The 19,176-nt window shown below is 37.2% G+C and overlaps 1 protein-coding gene across 1 annotated transcript in view; it reads right to left on the reverse strand.

The window, feature by feature from the left end:
* RLF (RLF zinc finger) overlaps positions 1–19,176 on the reverse strand; it is an 84,929-nt gene that overhangs the window by 23,766 nt on the left and 41,987 nt on the right. The window contains exon 5 of the mRNA XM_019429103.2: positions 16,378–16,580. Within this exon, the coding sequence (XP_019284648.2) occupies positions 16,378–16,580 (203 nt within the window). The remainder of the gene's footprint in view (positions 1–16,377; positions 16,581–19,176) is intronic.

Below are 19,176 nucleotides of genomic sequence, written 5' to 3' on the forward strand. Positions count from 1 at the left end.
CCACATACAAAAACTCTACTCTTAATTCCTCCTTTGTAACATCTATCACAACTACAATTCAATCATTAGGCAAAGAACTTAGTATCTGTCTTCTCTGCTAGAATGTAAAATTAATGAGGTCAGGGACTTTGTATATCTTGTTCAAAACTCAGCACATAGCATTGTCTGGAACACATTAAAAAAAAAAAACAGTAAACTAAGGTGATGAGTGGGATAAACAAATCAAGTTTAATGAGGGTAAAATGTTCACATTTACAAAGTGAACCTCATACAAGTCTGTTTTCTAGTCTTTTAAAGACAATGCGATGACACAATAAGCAGTATGATATAGTGGTTAAAAGCAATTATTCTTTTTTTTCCTTTTAGATATTTTTATTAAGTTTATTTAGTGTGTGTGTGTGTGGGGGGGGGGGGGGGAGAGAGAGAGAGAGAGAGAGAGAGCGGGCAGGGGAGGGGCAGAGAGAGGAGAGAGAATTCCAAGCAGGCTCTGCAGTGTCAGCACAGAGCCTGACGCAGGGCTTGACAAACTCAAGAACTGTGAGATCATGACCTGAGCCAAACCAAGAGTCGGTTGCTTAACCCACTGAGCCACCCAGGTGCCCCAAAAGCAATTATTCTAAAACCAGATTGTGTATATTCTTTTCCCAGCTCTATAGCTACTAGCTGTGTGACTCTGGGTAAGTCATGTAACTTCTCAGTGACTTAGTGTCTCAGTTTCCTCATGTGTAAAATGGAAATAACAGAACCTCCCTCATGGAGTTATTTTAAGAATTTAATATGTTTTAGTACATCATGGTGACTATAATTAATACTGTATTGCATATTGGAAAGTTATTAGAATAGATCTTAAATGTTCTCATCATAAGAAAAAAAACTTTTGTGACTCTGCATAGTGACAGACATCAACTAGACTTATCTGGATATCATTTCACAACCTATATAAATATTGAATATTATGTTGTATACCTAAAATAATACGTCAATTATGCATCAATTAAAAATGTGGTAGGTGTGCCTATTAAAGTTACAGTTAAGGTTTAAAAAATATATATTGTAACAGGGATTGACAAATAGGGAGCACATCAGAAGAGCTCTTAAGAATTTTTCATGAAATATATAAATTTTAAAAATAAGAAAAAGAAAAAAAGAAAATCAACCTTAAGAATAGTAGAAAGCATTTCAAAAGATCACTCTCAGATGCAAGATCATACCTGATTTAAATTTATATCTAAAGAGCACTGGGAGGCAAAGTTACGTTGGTAAAGCCTAGAACATAATTTAAATTCAGTTTTCAGGTTAAAAAAAAAAAAAAGACCGTATAAGCCTTAATGAGGATGGAATTTTAATGATGCCCTCAACAACCATGTCCTCATCCATAGCTGAATGAATTAGAAGGGTCATCCAGAGACAAAAGGCCCACCACAGGGTATTCAGAACTGAAGTGACCGAAGGACTGAAATGAAAATTCCTCAGCAAATGAAAACAGCTATTTATTCCAGGGCAACCACCTACTATCCACGCCATGTTAAAGCTCCTGTCAAAAACCCAGAATTCTAAAATTTGATTTTGCAATGTAACAGCAATATATAACATTTCCAAGCTGAGAAATAGCATGAGAAACTCTCTAAGCCAGACATATAAATTAGAATGGAAATAATATACAATTTGCATTTCTAGAACATTTTTTTTATCCTTTTCAAATACCTTGAATGAGATATCATCTCACTTTATCAGCATGATAAATCTGTAAGGTTAGCAATGCAGGCGATATTATTTCTACTTCACAAGTAAAAGATGAGCCTGAGAAGAGACTGTTTCTTGTCTCTAGTCAACTGTGGCTAATAATAAAAAGTAACAGTATATAAAATGAAAAACTAATCTCGCGTCATTTTATTCCTACAGGGAAGCTCATTTTAAAAGGGTATACTTCAGAGAGATATGAGCTTTCACCTTGGAACCAAAGTATTAAGAAAAAGGGACAAAACTGAAATAAATTAGAAATGTAGATTTCAAGTCAAAAATCATTAACCTAAAATGACGGGGGAGGAGGAAATGATATGAAAACTCCAGACTAGTTGTTTAGAAGGTATACGTAGTTCTATTATTTCTATTTATTACAAACACGAAACATTTATTACAAAAATGATTTATTACAAAGATGAACACTACCAGTTAGTGTATAAGCCTAAACAAACAGCCCTCCTCTTCTTGCCTGATGAACCGATCCTCCCCATCCTTCAACATTCAGCTGAAACTTCCTTCATAGACTACTCTAGCATCCAACAATCTCTTGCCTTACTCTGAATTCACAGCATCTTATCAACATTTTTAATTGGGCTATTTTTTATTCCATTTTGGGCCAACTTCTGAACTAGTGACTCACAGTGGCCTTTACCTTTTATTATTTTACTTTTTTTACATGTGCTTTGAACTTTGGCTTTCTAACTAGACTATGAATTTCTGAAGACGGTCTTATATGATATCCAAAATCCTCTGTTCACAAAATGCCACAGGAAAAAAACATGTTAAAATTAAAATGCACATGTCTTTCAAAGCCGTGCTGTGTATTACTAAGTACCTGTGCTGTGCTAAGTACTAGGGATACAAGCCAACCTGATTTTTGCCTTCACGGAAGTCACAATCCAGCCACAGATAACAAATGAGGCAGCAGCAACTGCTAAGAATTACAGTGTATATTAACTGTTACAATGGGGATGTACAGAGTATTTTTCCTACCTTTGATAAAAAGAGATCTAACCCAAATTTGGGGGATCAAAAACAACTTCCTGGATGAAGTCACATTTAAAATGAGAATTAAAGAATGAGTAGAGATAAGCCATGGGAAAGGGTAGAGTGAAATAAGAAAACTGTTCCAAAGAGGAAGAAAAACACATCGCAAGGGCCAACAGGTAAGAATGAACAAGGAACTGGAGAAACAGAAATAAATTATTTCTATTCAGCTAATGGTAATTTAGCAATAGTGTTGGAGTATCAACTCTAGTGGTTCCCTAAGAGTAGACGCCTTCTGCTCTTCCAGTATCTTAGTGCCTTTTCTGAGACTACCACAAAGATTGCTGGTAACCTTGCCTGCTCCTGTACCAATCTAACCTCTACCAACTTCTCAAACTTAACCTCAACTTTCTCCAAATGTTACCCATTTCCTAGTAAATTTTAAGTACTAGCATGCTTTTAGTTCATGCTTAATATTGTTGTTTACCTGACATTTTAGAATATATGCCTGACAAAGAAGTTTCTAAGAGGTCCGTAACACCTAATAAGAATGGTAACTTACATATATTTTTTTTATTATCCATTACCTTCATTGTTTTACTTCCATCAAGGTTTCTACTGACAAAATAGGACTAGTTTACAGTGGGGTTTCTGTACAACCTTCCAATTCAAGAACTCATTTGCCTCACACATACTCATCTATGCTAATAACACAGGGGCATCCATCTAGACTTTTTTTTTTACACTCTCATTTAAGTAATGAAAAAAAACTCATCATTCTTCATCATTCTTCCAAGTGAAGAAACTGAAGCCAGAGTTCCTTCAGTCGGTTACCTACTCTGCCTGATTCTAAGTCCTTTGAAAGCTGGTATCTTATCTCATGCTTTTAACCTACTTAGTGCCTGCTTTAGGATCTTTACGTGACAAATAAGCAAGCACTCAGATAATATTTTTAATTGAAGAGGATATCAGTATTTTGCCCCAAATACCTGTATTTTCTTGAATACAGAGGAGAAAGAGTTATGATAAAGTAACAAAAGTAAATAAAAAATTTTAAAAATAGAAAAATCCAGGTAAATTAAAATGACATTTTTTTTTTTTTTAATTTTTTTTTTCAACGTTTTTTTTTTATTTATTTTTGGGACAGAGAGAGACAGAGCATGAACGGGGGAGGGGCAGAGAGAGAGGGAGACACAGAATCGGAAGCAGGCTCCAGGCTCCGAGCCATCAGCCCAGAGCCTGACGCGGGGCTCGAACTCACGGACCGCGAGATCGTGACCTGGCTGAAGTCGGACGCTTAACCGACTGCGCCACCCAGGCGCCCCAAAATGACATATTTTTTAACACTTCACTAATAAGACACAGTATGGTCCCCAACCTTTTCTAATAGAATAGCTTAAGACCACATTAAAAACCAAATATATGCCACAAAATACTTTTCAGCTACAGTAAATTAAAATGAGGTCACTGACAAACTTCTGAGAATTTCAGTGAGTGTCTAGGAAATTCCTGGATAGGTACTGAAATAATTTTTTAGTTCTTTTTTAAAAATTGTTTTAAAGTTTTTTTCCCCTTAATTTATTTAAACATCTCTACACCCAATGTGGGGTTTAAACTCACAACCCCAAGATCAAGAGTCAGATGCTCTACCGACTGAGCCAGCCAGGTGCCCCAATACTTTTTTTGTTTACTATCCATCTTGCCTATGAGAATAGAAGTTCCATTTGGGCAAAACTTTGTTTTTATTCACCACTGTATCTTCAGTGCCTACAATGGTACCAGGCACTTGGGGGAACATCAATAAATATTTGTTGGAATAAAAGAGAACCACAAGATAAATAACATAGTGGCCACAGAATATATAAATGGGACCGACTGGAGATAAGAATAATGCAGACTAGAGTAAGCAAAGAAGGCTTCAAAGAAAATAGCTCTTGGGGGGATATCAGGGTACAGTTTCATACTACACAGAGGTAACCAGCTAATATATTAATGGAGGCTGAAATTCAGTCAGCTTGCCAAGCCCTAAGTTTTGGCATAAGGCTCTTCCTCACAGAAGGGAGACCTTTGGAAGCAATCGTATGAAGGAGGACATAGTGGAACATGGTCCTTTTTGCCAATTTCCATAAAGGATATAGGCTAATGATAGCAGGAGACTGGAGGACACGTTGATCGTTTTGTTTCTAAGGGCTGTCAATAAACATTTATTGAACTGGAATGGAAGGACAGTGAGCAGAACCAGCTAGGAACTTAAAAGGACCTGAAAGATTAGTCAGGAACATTCATTCCATACCATGTTCTCACCTTCAACCTCTTCAAAATCCTAACTAGTTCCTCCAGATCTTTCCTTACTAAAATCTACTTCATAAGAAAGTCTGATACACTTAATACAAAATTATAAATCATGCATAAGCACTATCAATGCTATGTGTATTTACAAAGTATCACAACTTACAGCATAAGGCAAAAAGTGGCTAATGCTGGAAATTCTGGTGGCAAAGATGAAACATACCACCTTACCCTGTGAATTTAATATATAATGGTTACATACCTTCCTGCCAGTCCTGAACAAGAGTAATGCCTGAAAATTCTCCTGTGGCAAAGCACTTAGAAATCCTGGGTAAAACAGAAATGTCTTTTATAGAACATACAGCCGAACATTAAAGAAGTAAAAGAAATCATGAAGGGGGAAAAAAGTGTTCAAGTGTGACTGGACAACCGCCCTAACTTGCTGGATCACTGCTAATCTCACTAAGAGGCTTGTGTTTTACAACTCATGAATAGATGATAAAGCTTGGACCTGGAGACAGGAAGTTGGCAGTGAGACTTCTGCATACAATTGGAACCCCAATAGAGCTACAAACTCAGAGAACGGGTGGACAAAAATAAGGCACACAGCAGGAAAACTTGTATAGCAATCTCAACCTGGGTTCTGGTGGGATAAAAAAAAATACTTGAGAATTTATAACCTGTCCTTCAAACTTGGAATTTGCCCTAACACTACTCCGTTGTCCAATAACGCCAAACTGAGAAAAATGATATAAAATAAAAAGAAGGTTCTGGCTGGTAACATCTCTGAATCACCTGGCAGAAGGAAAACTGAAACTGATTTATAGAGACATATGCTAACTAAGCCCTATTAGAATTCTCAGAAATAAAGCACTCCTTGCTTCCACCCACTTCCATCAAAACTGAGCTCACAATCCCAAACTATAAAAAGTACAACTAAACCAGCCATTCCAGAAATGCAACCCTAACGATGGACTTTGGTTTGTTTTAAAAAAAGAAAAGAAAAGAAAAAGAAAAAAGAAAGGCAGAGAGGAATATGAGTTTGGTGAAGGAAGGAAGGAAGAAAAGGAGGGAGGAAAGGGAGGAAAGAGAGGAAAGAAGGAAGCATGAAGTCATAAAATGATATGGTGAACCTTAAACGCATACTGCTCAGTGAAAGAAGCCAATTTGAAAAGGCTACATACTACATAATTCCAACTATATGACATTCTGGAAAAGGCAAAACTGTGGGGGCAGTAAAAAGATCAGTGGATGCCAGGGGCCTGGGGAAAAAGAGGGAAGGATAAATAAGCAGAGTACAGGACATTTTCAGAAGAGTGGAACTATTCTGCATGTTACTGTGATGACAAATACACACAATTGTATGTTTGTCACAACTCACAGAATGTGTAACACTGATAGTGAGCCTTAATGTAAACTATAGATTTTAATTAATAATATACTAGTTCAACAATTCTAACAAATGTAACACACTCATGGCAAGATGTTAATAGGTAAAATGTGGGGTAAGGGCTTTGTGTACTTGCCACTCAAACTTTCTGTAAACTGTTTCTGCTTTTAAAAATGTATTAATTTTTTTAAAAAGTCTATTAATTTAACAAAAAAACCTTTAACCATTTTTAATATTAGATTATTTGTCTCTTTACTGGTGACTTGTAAGAGTTCTTCATTAATTCTAGATTCAAATCCTTTATAAGATATATGGTTTGCAAATATTTTCTCTCATTCTGTGGATTAACTTTGCTGTTCCTTGATGTCCTTTCACAAAGTTGGATGAAGTCTTATTCTTCTTTTGTCACTTGTGCTTTTGGTGTCAAATATGAAACAACTGCCAAATCCAAAGCCTTAAATAATTATTCCTGTATTTTAAGATGTCATACTTTATATTTAACATTTATATATTATAGCATAATATTTACATATTATATGTTTATATTTTAATATGGATTATATCTATTATACATTTTATAGATAATATATTTTTATATAAATTATGTATTTATAATATATATTTGTATTATATTTATAGATTTATATGTACAATCCATTTGGAGTTATTTTTTTGCATACAGTATTAAGGATCAAGCTTCATTCTTTTGCAACTGATATCCAGTTGTTAAAGACCCGTTCATTGAAAAGATTATTCTTTTCCCCATTGAACTGTCTTGGAATTCACATAGATAATCAACTGGTGGTTAAGTGTGAAGGGCTTATTTCTAGATTCTGGATTCTAGTCCATCGATCTTTTTGCCTGATGGTTTAGTGACTTTCCTAGAATTAATTCTGTAAAGTCTACATTCTTTGTCATGTGTGGCCACTATAGCCTCTGCTTGGTTCGCTTAATGGTCAGCTACATGTTCAATGTATTGAAGACATTTACTTAAATGCCTGAATAAGCCTCTGCTTTTGCCAAGCAGCTCTGTGTATTGGGGCATACTTTCAATATTTCAGTAGGCAGTTTAAAACTCTGCCTTGCCTTTCATTTCCTACCTGTGCAGAGCCTCGAGATTAGGGCCATTTTAGGTCATTCGTCACCAGACACAGAGCCCTGTTACCTTCCAGAATCCTAGCAATACATCAAAAGTTTTCAAAGTCCCGTATGACGTCCCATATCCCAGTTTTTCTTTTTTAATCTTTTTGGGCAGTCTCTTGTTAGCCTGACTCGTAATGCCTCCTCTGACCACTGTCACATTGAACAATTACCACTGATTGTTTCTGACAAATACATACTGAGGACACAGCTTTTGTCATTGTGAGCTCTGAGTCAAATAAAGACAAGTCTTGAGAATGGAACTTTTCAGAAGTTGCCACAAAGATCAAATAGTGACAATGCTAGGTATGGGCTTTTGCAGAGTTCCAAAGCTCATTCTGCTTCCTCAGCTGGTTGCTAGGCTGCTGGTTTTCATAGGCTACTACTACTGTAGCTTTGAGGCTGTTTGTTTTCAAGGTTACTGTGAAGCTGGGGAAGAGACAGGAAGTAGGACAAGTTAAAATGGCATCAAGTTGTTCTTAGGGAGATTCATCTGTTTTCCTTGAATAAAACCTCTTTGGATTGTAGTAAGCCTTTAGTTAATTTCCAGGGTTCTGAAATAGTTAATCTTATTCGCCCTGTGGTTTCAAATGCTGATGACTTGAACGCCTCATTTCCAACTCAGAACTCTCCCCTCAGTCTCACAGTGTATGAATACTGTTTGCTGTTCCTCTCCCTCGTGTCTTGTTCATCCTTGTATCCCCACTGCCTAACAGAGTCCTCCAATGAATATATGTTAAATGACTGGAAAGTATGTCTATATTGTTTCTTACGATAATATGTGAATCTAAAATTATCTCAAGGGGCGCTTGAGTGGCTCAGTCAGTTAAGTGTCCGACTTTGGTTCAGATCATGATCTCAGTTTGTGAGTTTGAGCCCCACGTGGAGCTCTGTGAGGACAGTGAGGAGCCTGCTTCAGATCCCATCTCCCTCTCTCTCTGCCCCTTCCTCGCTCATACATGTGTATGCGCTCTCTCTCAAAAATAAATAAACAAAATATATACTTTTATTTTAAAAAGGAAAGAAAAAAGATCATCTTGGGTATTGTAGAAAGTGAACTGTAGGGACAAGAATGCAATTAGAAGACTTTCATAATAATCTGGTAATTAAATACCAATGGTCTAACAGGTAGCCAACTGGCATAAGAGAAGGGGAGTAGAGGCAGCATATCTGCCTTCTTATTTTCACTATTAGGCTACCAAGGTAAACCAGTATTCTGGCCAGTGCCATTACTGGAATATTTTATCATTTATCTTTCTCTAGATTACTGGTTTTGAATTTAGTATTTTCCTGATCTTTTTCCTTTTTTTTCCCCTGATCAGTTCTGAGGCACAATGCAAATCATTTGTTCCTCATAATAGACTCTTTAAACTGAAGCTGATGTTTTTCAAAAGGGAATCAAAGTGGATTTCAGGTTATCCAGATAATAAGACTCTTGTCACGTGTATCCTCCAACAGGAAAAAGGTAGGAGTTACAGTTAGCAAGTCTACATTTCACATAAACCTGGGTCTACCTTTGGGAGAATCATCCCTGTTAGGTTCAGAGACACAACATGGAAAAAAGGCCATGCTTCTAAAAATCAGACTTCTTTTAAACTGCAATAATACCACAGACCAGCACTAGGTTAACAACAGTGGTTACTTGCATGTAATGGTCATTGATGCCTTTTTTTTTTTTTTTTTAATTTTTTTTCAACGTTTTTTATTTATTTTTGGGACAGAGAGAGACAGAGCATGAACGGGGGAGGGGCAGAGAGAGAGGGAGACACAGAATCAGAAACAGGCTCCAGGCTCCAGGCTCTGAGCCATCAGCCCAGAGCCTGACGTGGGGCTCGAACTCACGGACCGCGAGACCGTGACCTGGCTGAAGTCGGACGCTTAACCGCGACTGCGCCACCCAGGCGCCCCTCATTGATGCTTCTAATTAAACCCTATCGCTGTGTGTATGTAAGCCTGAAATGCCCTACTAAATTCTTGAAAATTATACATCTAACTCTCCATGACTCACTAGTATAATCTTACATCAACCAAAATACCCACACATAACCCACAAAAGCAAGACTAGATGCAAGATCCAGATGTAAACTGCCCTGGGAAGATGTCTCTTCAAAGCTATTTGAAAGACCTCTGCATTAGGAGAGAAAATATTTAAATACTCAAATCCTCAACTTCCTCATACAGCCTTTCTACCTTTAATGTATTTAAGTTTATTTTGAGAGCAAGCAAGAGAGAGAGAGAGAAAAAGAAAGAGAGAGAGAAAGAGAATGAGCACAAGCAGGGGAGGAACAGAGAGAGAGGGAAAGGGAATCCCAAGCAGGCTCCATGCTGTCAGCACACAGCTCAACATGGGGCTCAGTCTCACAAATTGTGAGACCATGACCTGAGCCGAGATCAAGAGTGAGTCAGAAGTTTAACCAACTGAGCCACCCAGGCATCCCTTTAATGTACTTTTTGAGAGTACGTTTCATCCCCCATACAATAAAGTAAAATTATTTACACTTCAATTTTAAATGTAATTATACACTTTGTTATTATTCCTTGTTCAGGATCGATCTTAATCTTGATTCTTATTTAAGCTACACCTGAAATTTCTATGCTCCTGTTTACTTTTTCTTCTACTCCCAAACTGAATTCCCAATGGATCCTGCTTAAATGTATTTGCTGTTTATCATCTATACCTAGCGATTATGTCAATTCCCAACAGTGCTAGACTAGTGAGTAAATTAGGTACTGTTTGTCTTTTTCTTCCCACATCAAGAAAAGAAAAGAAGCTTCTCCTGTTGTGTCTATTAACATTAGACACTGAAGAAATAGTTCATTCAGGGATTAAAACAGAAATGGACTCCTGCCTTAACTGTGCCAAGAGTTCTACTCACAGATTCCTTGGCTCTTCGTAATAATAGAAGGGCTTCATGTTTACAATCTCATTATCCTTCATATTATATGTGGAAAACTTGATCTTTGCAAAGATTTCCTCCTTCAGTAATGAAAAACATATAGGAAACATCCACTTGGGACACTAGGCCATGACCAAGTCTGTAACTTTCATTAAAAATCTTTCATGTGCAGAACTAATAGTAATATCGTATCATTCAATTCTAAATGAAACTGAAACTTGAGGATTCCACTGAGGTTCTGAGTTTGGGGTTGTGAATTTTGGCTTTCAAGGTGATCCCCTCAAGTAATCTTAATTGTATGTGTCTGGCTAAATCTTCCCCAGCAGAGGTTTCCTATTACACACACCCATTATGGTGATACCCACAGGAGCCAACATACAAATACTCTTATTCCCAGCTGTTGCTCAAGTTAATTTGACTCTTCTGAACTCAGTTGAAGTAGATGGCAAATGTGTATAGAACTCTGCTACTTTAGAACACATGCTGATTTTAAACCCGATTAATGAACGTCTAGTGATTCATTATACTTTTCCAAAGCAAATTTTAAAGATTCTCTTTAATTCTATTGTCAGTTGCAAAAGAAAGCACAACTGGGTGAGACTAATTATGATGGTATCAGTGTTCCTTTTAAAATTTTATGATGTGTGCTAAATGTTTTTGCATTGATATATTTAAGTAATTAATCTCAATCATTATAAAATGTTTTAAATCACACCTATACATAAATGTATAAATATGAATGGATGACATACCACTAAGATGTTTCCTATTATAACATGGCTTGTTGTATTTACCAACTGGAAATAAGTTGTACAGTGGAAAAAAAGGCTGGCCAGAAAGCAAGGAGATCTGTGTTCTAGCCTGGGCTTGGACTCTCTAATTAGCTTAATGCAGGTAGGGCCTTGGAAACATTATCATCTTGGCTTCAGTTTCATCACTGGTAAACCATGCAGGAGTAGACTAAATGATAGTCAATGTTTACTATACACTGAAAATCTGATTCTTGTAGAGCAAGGACTAGCAAACATTTTTTATAAAGTGCCAGGTAAAAAATATTTTCAGCTTCGTGGGCCAGGTAGTCTGTTACAGCTACTCAACTCTACCACTGTAAACACAGCCATAAACAATAAACAAATGGGCATGACTGTGTTCCGGTAAAACTTTATTTACAAAAAAAGGTAGTTGGGTGGATCTGGCCCACATGCCATAGTGTGCCAACCTCTGTTGTAGAGAATCAAATCACATTTCCTCTAACTTCGTTCCTTACAAACTCAACAAATTTGTTGAAAGGAATTAATTATGTAACTTCAGGAAGAAATCCTGTTTTGTTGTCTTGTTATTAATAAACCAGGAAAGTCATGGACAAAACAAAGCTGATTATTCTCCCAAGCCCTCCTTGTTGTCCATATCTTTCTTCTTTGCCATTCTGATCAGTTAGCGGAACACTGTCATTCTTCCAGTCTCCCAGGCCTCACGAGTCTCTTGACATTAAGTCCTCTTGCTAGCTCCAATCAATCTCTTCTAAGCCTAATATATCTTCTTTCTAAGCTTCCTAAAATATTGTTTGTCATTTCAATCCCCACCTTCAAAACCTTTCTAATTTCTACTGCATCAAATCAGTTTTAACTCACTAGAGTTTCCAAGGCCTCCCCCTTCTCCCCACCCAACAGGTCTTATTTCTCACAAGACCTCAACACCCACTCTGCCATGGCAAGGTGTTCTCCAGTGGGCCTCAGCAACATACACATTCATTTCTCCGCCTTCACTACCAAAGTCAGCTATCCCCAAACCATTCTTTCTACCCATCCAAACCCTAACATTATTTCAAGGTCCAAATCAAGGATCAATTTTTATAAAGCCTTATATGCCAGTCAACAAAGATTCTCCCCACTTCTATTGAATTCAGGGGCAGTATCATACGGCTTAGTACTTATCTTCCTGTATCTGTTTCTGGCAACCAAAGTAAGCCATACACACCCTTCTGTTTTTGCCAGTACCTCATACAATGCTACAAACAAAAGCTTTAAATAAACAAAGGCTGAGACATTAAAGGAAAAGTTGTTGTTGTTGTTATTATAGAATGAAGAGGAATCAAGTCCATGATCTAGCATTTTTGCTTCTTCTGAAATTTTCTGGCATGTATCAGGTGCTGAATGTAACCATTACTACAACTTAACTCTGATTAGGTTTCCCAAACACAAAATACTACAACTGTTATTAGAGATAAGCAGTCTCCCATCTCCTTATCCTTCCCAACACTGCAAATAAAAAAATTAGCATATGGGCTTATAGTTAGTCGCTTATGAATAAATGCCTATTATGCTGCTAACTATTCTTCCAGAATGTAGAGATATAGTGGTGAATAAACCAATGTCTTCATCCTTACAATGTTTTCAACCTAGTGGGAGGAAACAGAAAAGAAGCAAATATGATGTCTAGCAGAAGTAGTAATATAAACATAAAGAAGAAACAGGTAAGTAAGGGGACAGAGAGTGACAGAGGCCATTTTAGATGGACGTCTATATATTTATAATAACGGTAACAGGTATTAAGAAAAAAAGGGCAGAGAAGGGGGATAGTATAAATTTTCTTTTCTTTTATTTACTCGAGACAGTGTGCATGCACACAAGCAGGGGAGGAGCAGAGGGAGAGAAAGAATCCCAAGCGGGCTCCACAGCAGCATGGAGCACAACCCAGAGCTCGATCTCACGATGGTGAGATCATGACCTAAGATGAAATCAAGAACCGGATGCTTAACCCACTGAGTCACCCAGGCACCCTGATAGGACACTATTTTAGATGGGACAGTGAAGAAGGTCTCTGATAAGGCAATCTTGCAGTGAGATGTGAATGCTGTTAAGTGAACGAGCCATCCCAAGTATCTTGTGGACGGGCATTCTAGGCAAAAGAAATGGCAACCACAAAGATCTAAGGCAGGAATGTGTTTGGTTTGTTCAAACAACAGCAAATTGCTACGGAGCAATGAGCATTACATGGTAGAAGATACTGTCAGAGATGTTTAGAGAAGTCTCCAGGAGCCATGACACATAGAATAAAGCCTTCTGGATTTATTATGAAGAAGATGGAAAGCTGTTGGTCAGGGAGTGACATGACCCCACTTTAAGTTTTAAAGATATTATTCTAGTTAATTTTGGTAAGAATAAAATGTAGAGAGTGAGAGTAAAAAGCAAGTAGGTCAGTTCAGAAGTTTCTGAATTAATTTTTGTAACACAATGCCTAACACAGCATTCGGCATATAAACCCTTCGGTATTTATCACCTAGGATGATATATATTATCTTGCATTTTTAATACTAGTAGTAGTATACCAAACTCAGGTTTGCATCTCACCTTAACCACTTTAAGCTTTGTAAGCATGAACATATTACTTGATCTGAGCCTCATTTTCCTCACCAATAAAAACAGAGTTAAGAGTTGTGAGAATTAAATGTGACAAAATATATATAAAGCATTAGGCATAGCATTTAACATACAGTAAGGACTCAAAAAAAATGGTAGCTGGTTATTCACTACCTTCCCCCCTTCACCTGCAACACTGAGACTGGACAGCAACTGACTTCATTTGGAAGAAAGCGCATAAAAACAAAGCCCGAATATCAAGTAGATCAGGAGCTTAGTTATGGACATATGAAGTCTGAGATGCTATTAGCCATACCAGTAGAGACAGTGATTTAGGTAGCTGGATATGTGAGTCTGGAGTTCAGAGGAGAGGACTGGGCTGGAGATAAAACATTTGAGATTCAGACAACAGTTGGTATTTAAAAACAGGAATCTAAAAGAAGTCACCAAGGGCATGCTTGTAGGTAGAAAAGAGAGGACACACAAGGACAGAGTCCTAGAGTACTGTAACATTTACTCAACAGAGAGATGAGGAGGAAGAGCAGGTTAGAACTAAGAAAGACTGACTCATCAGTTAGGTGCATAGAAAACCAGGAGAACGCAACACCCTAGAATGCAAGTGCCTGGGTGGTCAGTCAGTTAAGCAGCCGACTCTTGACTTTGGCTCAGGCCAGGATCTCATGGGTTCGGGAGACTGAGCCCCGTGTCAGGCTCTGCACTGACAGCTTGGAGCCTGCTTAGGATTTTTCTCTCTCCCCTTCTCTCTCTATCCCTTCCCTCCTTGTGCTCTCTCTCAAAATAAATAAATAAATAAACCTAAAAAAAATGCTTAAAAGACAAAGTTAAGAAGTCAGATTGAATAAGATGAAAGCTGAGAAATCATCATTGGATTTAGTGATGTGATAGACTGGCAGGGGTGAATGCCATATTATAATGTGTTCGAGGAGAATGATGTTATTAGAACAGTAAATTCACGCAATTCATTCAAGAAATTATGCTGAAAGGCCAGGAGAAGAATGGGGTGGTCGTTGGATGGGGAAGTGGAATCTAAAGATTTCTTTTTTAAAGATGAAAGAAGTAATAGCATAAATGCTGATAGGATGGTTGCAGTAGAGGAGGAACTGATGATACAGTAGAGAAAAGTCCTGGAAGCATTATCCTTGAGGGGGCGACAGCAGGTGGGATATGATATTGAAGTCGGGGGGGGGGGGGGGACTGGCCTTAGGCAGGAGAACAGATACAGTTATCTTTAGTAATGGAAGAGAAGGTACGCACGCACTGATACAGGTAGGTGAATAGATGTCATGGAAGCAGCTTACAGAAACCCCCTTCCAACTGCCTCAATTTCCTCAGAGAAATAGGGAGAAAGTTCATCAACGCAAAGTGTGATGGGGCAAAAGGCATTACAGTATACATTTGAAAAGAAAGGACACAGTATGAAATAGTACTTTATGAAAGTGGGAGAGCAAATAGCCTAAAAAAATATAGTGTGACTGATTACTGGTAAAACCAGTAGGCTAGTTTTCCCAACTCGTTTGACCCCACTGGTGCAGGTAAAGATAGAGAGTAGGTCAAGATTTAGAGATAATCAAGATGGTGGTTAGTCAAATAAGTACAATTAAGGGAGAGACCAGTCGAGAAACTTAGGGAGTGATAATATTGATTGACTATGGAAAAGCAGAGTTTAAGGAGGGAAAGGATGAAGGCAAGCAGGATCAATAGACTTTTGGTCCTGGAGTGAGTGAGCTGGAAAGAGAAAGTTGCATTTGGAGTAGGATATTATAAATAAAACTGTAAGTTGAAACTATCATTAAAGTTTAAGAATTACTACAGCATAAAATCAGATCCTTGGGATTATTACCTTTAATAGGAAAGGTTTAACAGAGAAGTAAAATGAGAATCCATGTACCAGATCTAGGAGAATTATAGGTAGATGACAGAATATAGCTAGAAATTATTCATCTTTTCCTATGTAATTTATCAAAAACTATTAGAGAAAACGAATTCCAACATTTTAAAGAAAAGGGTTCGGGTTAAAAAATGCAATGTGACTGATAAAATAATTTTTAAAAAAGATTCAATTATTTTATTATTTTCCACGGTACCCAGCTTGTGCATTTAATTATAGTTCAAAACATATTCACAAGTTCTAAAGTCCCATATTTCTCTTACAGTTACATGTGTAAAGTACCTTAAATGAAAGCTAAGTGACATTCCTACTTTAGTTTATCCCTTGATGTTAGTATTAATAATTTCTGTATTTCCCAAACATATAGAAATCATTACTTTAAAAAAAAGAAAAACACCTTTTACATTTGAAAATTTCAAAGCAAACCAATGCCCTAACACATAAATACCCACCTGCATATTCTCTAATTATCTACTTTCAAATCCACCTATAAGACATAACTTTATATTCACTCTGTTGAACAGTTATATACAATTAATATGGCACTTTTCAGTAGCCAGAAAAAAATAATTCTTGGTTTTCATCCTGCCATGCAACATTTATCAAAATCTATTAAATTCATAGTAAGCGTGAGTGACAACAGCACTTATTTGCTTTACTCACCTCCTTAATAGCATCTTCATTCGGGAGAATGGAACATAAGCATGTGATATAGGCTTGCTGAAAAGATGACACATTTGAAATTTCCTTAGATTCTGCACACAGTTTTGATAAAGCAGTGGCCTGAGGGATGCAGTTAGATTTCAACAAATGTTTTATTCGCATTTGCAGAAAGGAAGGTCCTTCTTGTGCAATCAATTTATTGACTAGGAGAAAGGAAAAATAAAAGTCTGATAACATACCTCATAACATGTCAAGGTTAAGACGATAGTTTGATATCTTTTGTTGTTGGTTTGTTTTTAGTGAATAAAAATTCGGTTGATATAACTTGGGAAGTATATTCTGATCTCGATACTCATCTGATAGAGCAGATAGCAAGATAAATTAATTTTGCTAATGATTCCCACATTATTTGTAGTTTTATTCTAAACACCAAACCTCTTAATAAAACTACTAACACTTTATTAAAATTAATTATTTGACTTTCTCCTCCCTCACTTTCTGATAAGGATATTAAGGAATATGGATATGAACAACAAGCATAAATGCAAGAAAAAGAAGTAGCCTATGTAATATTAACAACTACCACTCGAACACTTTTATGAGGTACCAAGCTTTAGGCTGAGTGTTTCTATATACCTCTCACTTATTCTTCACACCACCACCAAGGCAAGTATTATTATCCCCAGTTTAAGGTTAGGAAAATTAATATTCAGAGAAATTAGGTAACTTGCCAAGGATTCCAAAGCCAGTGGTGTTCTTTCCTCTAAACCAGGAATTTCTCAAAGTGTGTTCCACCGACCAAAAGACCTGAGAGATAGTCCTAGAAAAAAAAAGGATTCCTTGGTCAAATCTCTGAACAGTCCTGCAATAAAGAAAACTGTTCACTTTTATTTAACCCAATGTCTCCCAAACTGATTTGACCAGAGAACCCTTTTACACATATTATTAGCATAATGTAAAATATATGTTCCTGGTTCAGTACACACTTTGGAAAATGCTGCTCTGGGCAGTACTAAATATTAAGCATCTGAGCACTGATTTTTACAGTGTTCTAGACAATCCCACAACTTACGAACAGCATACACTCAACAAGTGTGTGGCATCGTTACTATTATTTAAAGAATAGAGGTGAGGATATCGTAGGTCAAGACAAGTCATGAGTAAACAAACTGCTTTAGATGTTCCATCTAAAATAGTGTTTCTCAAACTTGAAAGTGCCTTCTGAATCACCTGGGGTATCTTAGTAAAATGCAGATTCTAATTCAGTGGGTCTGGGATGGGACCTGAGATTTTGTTTTTCCAACAAGCTTCTCAGATGATACCCATGCTGCTATGTCTACAAGCATGAGATCTATGGAGTGGAAATCACTGTATTAATGATAAACCACTGTGGGGACAGGGATAAACTACTGGCCCAGTCTTTACATCCGAACCAACTGCACAGTTTCTGAAATTCTTTTAAAAAACAAGTAATACCATATATGCACATGACATAAAATTCAAAAACACAAAAAAAGTTTATAAAGTTGTCTCCTTTCTGCCCTAACTCCAGTCCCCCAGTCTCCTTCCCCTCAAAACAATAACTGTTTCCAATTTCTTCCAGAAATATTCTGAGTACAGAGGACCTATTTCTTTTCCCACTAAATATATCATATAGGTCATTCTATATAGGTGGAAGGTGCCTATTTCCTGTGGTAGCTCAAAAAGGTCTAGATTCTAGAGCTCTAACTGCAGATTCTGATTTAGCAGGTGAAGCCTGGGGAGGGAGAGAGGGGGATAGAGAATGTGTGTCTGTGTGTGTTGGTTTTAAATTCCACAGATACTCTAATAATGTAGTCAAGGTCAAAAAGTATGGCTGGAAAACAGATCACTTTCACTTGGATTTTTCCATTTTAGTCCCATAGGCACTAAATTCCACAAAACGAACTCATAATCACATCTCCCTCTCAAATAGCTCCTCATTCCTTACTTCTATTTTCAGTAATGGTATTCTCTCAATCATACAGAAAGTTTAGCATTATCCCTCCTTGCCAATTCCATCCCTCAATTATTATTATATCCTTATTGTATGCTAGCAATTCTTTTTAAAACTCCCCAATCAGGGGCACCTGGGTGTCTTGGTCAGTTGAGGATCTGACTCTTGATTTTGGCTCAGGTCATGATCTCCCAGTTCATGGGATTGAGCCCCACATTGGGCTCTGGACTGCTTGGGATTCTCTGTCCCTCTCTCTCTGCCCCTCCCCCACTCATGTTCTCTTGTGTGTAAATAAATAAATAAATAGATCTATATCTATATATCTATATATCTATATAGATATAGATATCTGTACAGTTTCTTAAATTCTTTTAAAAAGTTAAGTAATACCATATATGCACATGACATAAAATTCAAAAACACAAAAAAATGTTTATAAAGTTATCTCCTTTCTGCCCTAACTCCAGTCCTTCCGCCTTCTTCCCCCCAAAACAGTAACTGATAGATCTCTCTCTCTCTCTCTCTCTCTCTCTCTCTCTCTCTCTCTATATATATATATATATATATATATATATTAGGGGCACCTGGGTGGCTCAGTCAGTTACATATCTGACTTCAGCTCAGGTCATGATCTCACGGTTCATGAGTTCACAGTTCATGGCCCCGCATCAGGCTCTTTGCTGACAGCTCAGAGCCTGGAGCTTGCTTCAGATTCTGCGTCTCCCTCTCTCTCTCTGCCCCTTCCCCACTCATGCTTTGTCTCTTTGTCTCAAAAATAATAAACATTCAAAAAAATTAAAATAAATAAACATTTAAAAAAACCT

This window comes from Panthera pardus, unplaced genomic scaffold (assembly GCF_024362965.1).
Source record: "Panthera pardus isolate Hobbes unplaced genomic scaffold, ASM2436296v1 HiC_scaffold_11, whole genome shotgun sequence".
NCBI lineage: Eukaryota > Metazoa > Chordata > Mammalia > Carnivora > Felidae > Panthera > Panthera pardus.